Here is a 7929-nt window from a genome sequence, read left to right on the forward strand (position 1 = left end):
GCTGCCTCTCTATAGGATACACACCACAGTCTTGCTAAGAATGCAGAAATTCAGAAGTTTAAAACTTATTGGGAACTTCACAGACATACCAGAGAAAAGAAATAGAGCAGATTTGCATCCTTTCTTTCTATTACATCATGCCATCAGGAATATCATCTATAATAATTTCCTTCAGGCAATCTCATTCCTAGTTTCCACAGTTGTTTTTTTTTTTAATTTTATTTTCAAGGGAACAAAACAGACCCACACTTTCTTTACCTAACGCTAGCCTGAAGAATCTACTGAATTCTATTGATTTTTCTCTCTTTGAACACAAAGCTCATTAACTTGAAACACTAAGGGGATAACTATATTTCACCGAGCCTATAACTGAGTGTCTGAAAACAAAAAGATCCCAAGACAGTGATACAGCCCTCTCCCTAGGTAGGATTTTTTTTTCCCCCTGCAAATTTAGCTGCAGAAGCTTTGACATCGATTCCATAACCCTAAAGACTTTCACATCAGTTAGAAGAAGCTTTCTTTAAATTCATCCTTTATTGTAATGGTTAGCAAAATCAAGATCCCTGTCTTTCCAACAACTTCTACGTTCTTACAAGCTGCAAGGCATGGATAAATGTTAGCCTCAAACCAGCAGTGCTGCTGCGCCAGCAAGCTCCTCTGCCTCCTCCCAGCTACAGGATCTAGGGCTCCACCAAGGAGCTATCTTGGATATATGGAAATGAGTCCCCTCCGGGGACTTCTTCCAGAAGGAAAAAGCGATCAGGGAAAAATTAGACAACAGAGACATCAGAAGCAGCCCGTTAAACAAGTCTCTTCAAGAAGCCCCACGAGTGGGGCTACATTTCTTTTATCTTCCTAATCCAAGAGAAGGAGAGTTGTGACCCCACTCAAATAAACAAACAAACAAACAAACAAACAAACAGCAGCTCTTCTACCCAAGGAACCAATATAATAATTTTGTGATCTTGACTTTTGAGATCTCATTTGAGATCAAATGATCTGTACCCTTCCATTCAAGGCAACAAACATCTTCAAACTGTTTTTTAATTTGATTTATCCTTTGAAACAGAAAGTGCATTACATTTAACTGGTCTTGCGGGGGGGGGGGGGTCTCTTCTCTTTACAAACCGAATTCCTTATATAAATTAATAAAGGTTAAAGTTGCTAATATATCACCATTATTAGCTTAAAAAAGAAAACAATATACATAGTCTATAGTATTCTTATGATACAAAACACTTCAAATTCAATTACAGCAACTAAATGGATTTTTATGTTTCTGACCCAGAGCAGTTGTAACAATTCCCACCATCTACTTTAACACGCATTTTTATCAGAAAGGAATTAAATTAAATACAAGCTATTGTAGCCCCTCCCTCCCCCATACTTTCTTTAAATCACTAATAAATAGCAACAAACGACTGTGCAATTTCAGAGAGGAACGGAGAGGCGGGTCTGAGGCCTTTCCTGGTTCCACATCTTCTACTTCAAGTCCTGGAGGCGGGAGCGGGGCGCGGAGCCAGGGGGTGGTCAGGGACGAGCAACGAGGGACAAAGGGAAAAGTGAGACTGAACAAATCCAAACCGGGAGAGGAGTGGGGGGTGGAGAACATTCTTGTCTCGCATCTCAAATTAAGTTCAAAATAAAAGGGAGACGTAGGGTTTGAGTAGCTTTTAAAAGAGGGCAGGGTGAAGGAAGGAGGAGGGCCATCTTCTTATACCAAATTCAAAAAAGCATTTTACATTTTAAATATTCACAATAAAGTAACTTCTAGTCAGTGTGACTCACGATTTATTTACAAAGAGCCTTCAACAGGTTGCTTTAGTCGGCACAGCAGTTTGTGGGGGGAGAAGCCTCCCTCTCTCCTCCCATCTGTGGCGGTCGCCCGCCCGCGAGGCTCTGAGGTCCCTGCGGCGGGTGCGGAGCCTTCAAGAACACCTCTCCGCGCCCCGCCCCAGCCGGCCGCAGGGGGCCCAGGCTGGAAGGGGCGGTGAGGGGACTCCCGCAGCTCCCGCCGGGGGGGACGGGTCTAGGGGACCCAGCGGGGCTGCGAGAGTGGCCCAGCCGCGAGTTTCAGTTGCCTTATCTATGCAGTGATGTTCGACGTCTTTTCTGCCTTCTGATCAACCCCCGAGTCTCTCTCTCTTTCTCGCTCTCCCCCGCCCCCCTCAACTTCCAGGTTAAAAAAATAGATATGTACATCTCAGAAAATAGCAAAGGGCCCCGGCGGGCGGGGCGGGGTCCTCCGAGCCCCAAGGGGCGGGCAGGCGGGGCGCGCGCTGTCCCCAGGGCTGAGGCCGGAGGCCGGGCAGGCGCCGGTGGAGGCGGGGGTTGGGGTGGGGGGGCGGCGGGCGCTCAGGACGAGCTCTCGTTCTCCGAAGCGTGCAGCAGGAGGCCGCCGCCGCCGCTGCCGCTCGACTTGTGCTTCTTCAGCAGCTGCGTGATCTTCTCGTCGTCCGAGTTGGGGTCCAGAGGCTTGTTGTAGTCGTCGTCCTCCTCCTCGTTCTCCGAGGTGCCCTTGAGCCTCTCGGTCTCCGAATCCTGCTTCTTCTTGGCCGTGGCCATCTCGGCCGCGTGCTTCTTCCTCCACTTGGTCCGGCGGTTCTGGAACCAGACCTGGGGGCCAGGAGAGGGGAGGAGAGGAGAACCGGGGGCGGGAGGACAGGAATTGAAGGCGAGCGGATTCAGGCAAGGCTGCCTTCCCCAGATCCCCGGGTCGCTCCAGCGGGCGGGCCCCTGACGGCCTGCCACCCTCCCTCAGAGACCGCCCTTGTTCCGGCCGTCAAAGTCAGTCTCCAACGCCCCAGCTTCCTCCGAGCCTCAGGCACCAACGGAGTGACCGCCGTTACCATAGCGATAGTAACACAAGTGTATAGACGTCGTCAGTGAGCTGTCTCCGAAGAGAAAAAACTTGGAAACTTAAAGTTTCCCTAAAAATGAGTCCGCTTTCCTGCTTTGTAGTTTGAAGGAGGAAACTTCTTACCTTCCTAAGTTTGCCTCATAAAGACTTTGTGATTTTATTTGTTGTTTACTTTCTTAGACTAAGACTTGCAAACAACTTGAAGTGTGCTTGCTTTTTAGTGTGATTTGTGGAAGAAAGCACGGCATTTGCCCCAATTACTTCTGTTCTCCTTTTCATTTTTGGATATTTGTCTGTTTCTCAGATCTCAAGTCTGAATCCACACAAACATGGTAGGTAAACACTCCCCTTCCCGTTTACACTTGTAATATACCATGTAAAGTTAAAAAAGAAAAAGAAAAAGATTTGCTAAAACAGAAACCTCAAATCACTAATAATAATAAACATAAATGCTTGAACATATTGAATAGGTTAGCTAAAACCAGTAGTTTGTGTGTCTTTCTCTATGGTTTGTTTTTCATAAAACCAAAAATCAAGCTGGAATTTTCATTAGTTATTTTTTAAAGTGAAATTTGGCTTATTACATTATTTTCCACTGTTAGCATGCCTAGTCTTTCAAATATTATTTTAACATTGTTCTTCTCCAAGACATTTTATATAACAAATATTTTAAGCTATTCATGATGTGTGACACCATGTTTGATATACATAATTTAACCTAAAGCATCAGCAATAAGCAACCAATTTCCAAAAGATACTATCCTCTTTTTATGTTTCTCATCCATTTTCTCATCCGTTATGTATTTTATCTAGAGAATCAGAATTGTTAAGAAAGTGGTTTTTATTTTCCTTATACAGCTATAATAATTCACTTCTAGCCACACAGACATATTTACGGTGACAAATGAAGACTTCCAGATTACTGTGGTAGGCTCTGTACCAACCATTGCAAAAATAATTTTAACTGTGATGGTATTCTAATGGTCACGTACAAAATCACCCCTGAAATGCATTTTATGATGCTTGCCCCAGGGGAAATACACTTTAACCAGCAGACGTGGCTAACAGTTATTCCCACTTAATTTAAGGAGCAACAAGATTACTAATGAAAACAGACGTATACTCTTTCCCCTCCAAAAATACCAAATATAATAAATTGAAGAAGGTACACAAAAGAGAATACTGGAAATATAGGAAACCACTGGATTTAATTTACCTACTCGTTCAATCCTTTTATTTTTCAGGAAAAGATTTCTCAAATTTGATTCCCTGGAAATATACTGTACAACTCAATTATAAGCTAAGTGACATTTTAATTATAAATTGTTGTCACAAACAGTAAAATAGTATACATCCGTTGATAGACAGAATTCTTTCATAATACAATAATACTCTTGTCAATTCATTTGGAAAATTACTATTCCAAAGTTATAATCCTCAACTAAACTAAAACCAGACTCACCCCTGCTAAACGGCTGGATCCTGTGCAATTTTTTTAACGGGCAAATTAATATAGTAGCACTATAAGGCTGATCTACATCAGAAAATGATATGACTAGCAGAGCTTGAATTGACAAACAAAAGCTTGAATATCCTTACAAACAGAGTACATAGAAGCTATCTAACTGGCGTGATCTATTCTAAGGGCTGATATTTCGGTCATGCTTTTATTCTCCAATAATGGCGAGTTCCCCCAGCACATGCTGCTATCTAGATTAACCTAATTTCAAAGGCGGGGGCTTGATTCCTTTTGTTCATCAACAGTTTGCCCGCCTCGAGACCCCAGGGCCTTTGTAACCCCCACTCCCACCCCTTTCGCTGATTTCATCTCCCCAGGCTCCTCAGATCCGCACCCCCCAGCGGCTGTTTGTTAGAGGGGTGTGTACGCGCCCGCTTGTGTGTGTGTGTGTGTGTGTGTGTGTGTGTCCCCGCGCGTGCGCGCGAGTTGGGGATTAGGAGACCATCCCTCGAGGTTTGTAAGGTCTACTACTCACCTTGACCTGACTCTCCGTCATCCCCAGCGAATAGGCCAAGCGAGCCCTCTCGGGCCCCGCCAAGTATTTCGTTTGTTCGAAAGTCTTCTCCAGAGCGAAGATCTGCTGGCCAGAAAACGTGGGTCTCGTGTGTTTTCTCTTCCCGTCTTTGTCCAGCAAAATGGATCCTTGATCTGCGAGAACAGATAAGCAAGGGAAGGAGAAAAACAATCGGTTACAAGCGGCTCCACTGAGAACAACTCAAAACACGAAGTTTTTTTGGAAAGCTTATTCCGCGGCAGACGTCAGAAGTGTCCCGCGCTTCCAGTCCCACCGTGCGCCTCCCTTTGCCTTTTTACGCCCACCTGTTTTAAAAAGCCGGGTGTGTTTGGAGCAGCAGTAAATAACCTGCCGAACAGAGACGTCAAGCATTGCTGAAGTTTGCCGGAGCCGAAATCACCAGGCCCCAGTAAATTGAAGAATGCGGAATAAAGGCCCGTCTAGTCTCCCAGTCCAGTCAGTGCTCGCTCAGCCCCGGAGACATGGCTTGAGGATGACTAGTTTTGTTTTATTTTATTTTGTTTTGTTTTCTTTCTTTCTTTCTTTCTTTTTTTTTTTTTTCCCTTGAGCGCCTTCCTAACCTGTGCCCGCACAACAAAGGGCGCCTTGTTTTTTGCACACAAGAGAGCTAAATCGCCCCCAAGTCAAACGCCGCTGCGGCCGAGGGGGAGGAGGTACCGCCTTTGTTGGCGGTCCCTACACGGCCATCAAAATGAATACAATAGCGTCTCCCCGACACCCGCACCAGCCCGGCCGCCCTCCATTCCCAAGAGAGCCTCTACTTGGCTCCCGCAACTTCCCTTAGTTAACTGTCGCTCAGCCACACGAAAGAGGTCTGGAGAATTTATGGAAACTTGGGGGACTGGGTCAAGACGAGAGACCGGAGCAAGAGAAAAACCTAGGCTGGGCCTCGAACTACACCTGGAAGACTAGGAGCCTCCTCAGCGGTGGCCAACTACCCAGAAGATTGGACTGATCTCGGGGCAACACAGTTAGTTGGTTTCAAGCAAGATCTTGGTGGGATGTGTATATTCCCCAGTGCTGCCGCCACCTCGTTCTGTCTCTGGTTCATTTTCATGTTAGGATGTTGAGGGCCACGATGCCTCTCAAAATTCCCAGGCCCAAGATGTCCGGGCCTTCTCCACCCCCACCCCACCTTTCCAGGGCCGAGGCAGGTGGGAAAGTGAGAGCCCAGCAGAGGGGAGTGGCCCGAAGTGACTGAGCTCGCTACTGCGGCTGCCGGGGACCTGTCTTCAATGAGCTCACCCGGCCCGACTGTACTGGGGTGGGGGTGGGGGAGCTCCTCGAAGGCGAAGAGGTTAGGTAGGGACACCCTGGGGCGAGATGTACATGCAAGTACACTCACTCCAGCCGGGGCCGTGGAGGTCTTGCCGCTGTGGTCCCCCGCCTGTTGGCAGAGAGGCCAGTTCGGCTGGCGTAGGTGGAGTGGGGCCCTGGCAGACAGGCCGGAGCCAGGAAAGAGGGGATGTAGCCCGGGCTCAACATCCTCTCCCGCCCTTCCCACCTCTTAAACCCAAGCAGGGCCTGAGGTTGCAGTCAGGCTGTTCCAAAGTAGCTGGGGCCTCGGGTGAGACACATGCCTAGCACCGCGTTTTCAACACGGACTCATGCTCACCCGCTCCTCGAGGCTTGCCCAAGACTTGGGGCGGGGGCGGGGGGGGGCACTTGGAAGCGAGCTCAGGGAAGTCAGAGTCCCTCAATGAATGTCCTGGCGGAGCCCAAATCGTGCGATTCTGGCGCTGCCAAACTACTGGGGAGCCAAGAGGGTGCACGGATCCCCATGCACATCAGAAGACATGACCCGAGAGCGGGTAGAACGCGCACAACTGTACTTAGGAGATCGTACTCACGAGGGGTGCAGGCCAGGCGGGCGTCCCTCCAGGGCGGGCTCTGCATAACTCCTGGCCAGAAAATGGGCGTCCGGCCGGGCAGCTCGGCCAGCGGCTTGGGGTACCGACCTACCGCGGCCACGGCCGCTGCGCTGGGGCTGAAGTAGAGCCCAGGCGGCGGCGGCGGCGGACTCAGGCTGCTGAAGCGGGGCAGGCCAGCCAGCAGCCCCGCTGGGGATGAGGCGGCGGCTGCAGCGGCTGCAGCCGCCGCTGCAGCTGCCGAAGCGGAGGAAGCGGAGGTGGACGAGGAGGAGGAGGAGGAGGAACCCGAGGGCGAGGCGGAGGGCAGGGCGGCCCCTGAGGCCACGGGCATGGAGGGCCGGCTCAGGATGTCGTTGATGCCGTGGGGGGTGGCGGCCGAGAGCTGCTGTGGGGGGCTGCCCAGGGATGAGAGCCCCCCCGCGGTCGGGGGCTTCAGGCTGCCTGGGTTGTGGGCACCCAAAGGCGGAGAGGGCGACGACGAGGAGGACGAGGAGGAGGAAGAAGAGGGGGGGCCGGCGGGCAATGGAGGGTACGCCGCGGGGTACAGAGGGGTCTTCATTTCGGCCATGCTGTGCAGGGCAGCCAGGGGAGGGCTGCTGAGCAGGAACGCGCTCTGCCGGGTGCCCTCCATCGCCCCCACCGCTAACATCCCACGGCCAGGCCGGAGCCCGCAGCCACTCAACGAGGGGGCCGGCCGGTGCCCCGGTGGGGCTCAGGAAAGCGAGGAGTGCCGAGGGCGCGAGCGAAGAGTAGCTCCGCGCTCCCAGAGGCGACCTGCCAACTGGGCCGAGAACGCCGCCGCCGAGAGTTGCTCTCGAAGCTGCGCAGCAGAAATGTCCAAACACGCCACTGGAGAGGCGGTGGCTCGCCGAGATCAGCGGGCGTCCGGGCGAGTTTGGCTGTCCTTTCGCTCCTAGAGTCGTGGACTCAGTCTCGGTCTCTTCTCTCTTTACTTTTCCTCGCCTCTCAATGATCTCTACTTCTCATCTTCTCCCCGGGAGAAATAAGCAAAGCAAAACCCAGGCCGGCCCCAGAGTTTGCAACAAAGTTAAGAGTCACCGAATCTCCACTTCGATGTTGGAGTAGGGGGACTGGCTCGCTTTCTTTGGGGTGGTTCAAAGGACTCCAGGTTCCGCCGGACGCA

At 50.6% G+C, this 7929-nt stretch overlaps 1 protein-coding gene across 1 annotated transcript; it reads right to left on the bottom strand.

Annotated features, from left to right (window-relative positions):
* Positions 1 to 2268: 2268 nt before the first annotated feature.
* Positions 2269 to 7534, bottom strand: NKX6-1 (NK6 homeobox 1). The gene is made up of 3 exons (XM_047719910.1): positions 6765 to 7534; positions 4855 to 5027; positions 2269 to 2616 (listed from the first exon to the last, which is right to left on the bottom strand). Exons 1-3 carry the CDS (start codon positions 7432 to 7434, stop codon positions 2356 to 2358), a joined length of 1104 nt encoding a protein of 367 aa, XP_047575866.1. The 5' UTR covers positions 7435 to 7534; the 3' UTR covers positions 2269 to 2355.
* Between the last annotated feature and the right edge of the window lie 395 nt (positions 7535 to 7929).

Source organism: Lutra lutra, chromosome 2, assembly GCF_902655055.1.
Source record: "Lutra lutra chromosome 2, mLutLut1.2, whole genome shotgun sequence".
NCBI classification, from domain to species: domain Eukaryota; kingdom Metazoa; phylum Chordata; class Mammalia; order Carnivora; family Mustelidae; genus Lutra; species Lutra lutra.

Coding starts and splice junctions, on each gene's coding strand:
- NKX6-1 (XM_047719910.1), bottom strand. CDS start 7,434: ATGTTAGCGGTGGGGGCGATGGAGGGCACCCGGCAGAGCGCGTTCCTG. Junction 5,028..6,764: donor CCGCCTGGCCTGCACCCCTC/GTGAGTACGATC, acceptor CTGTTCTCGCAG/ATCAAGGATCCATTTTGCTG. Junction 2,617..4,854: donor TGACGGAGAGTCAGGTCAAG/GTGAGTAGTAGA, acceptor CCTGGCCCCCAG/GTCTGGTTCCAGAACCGCCG.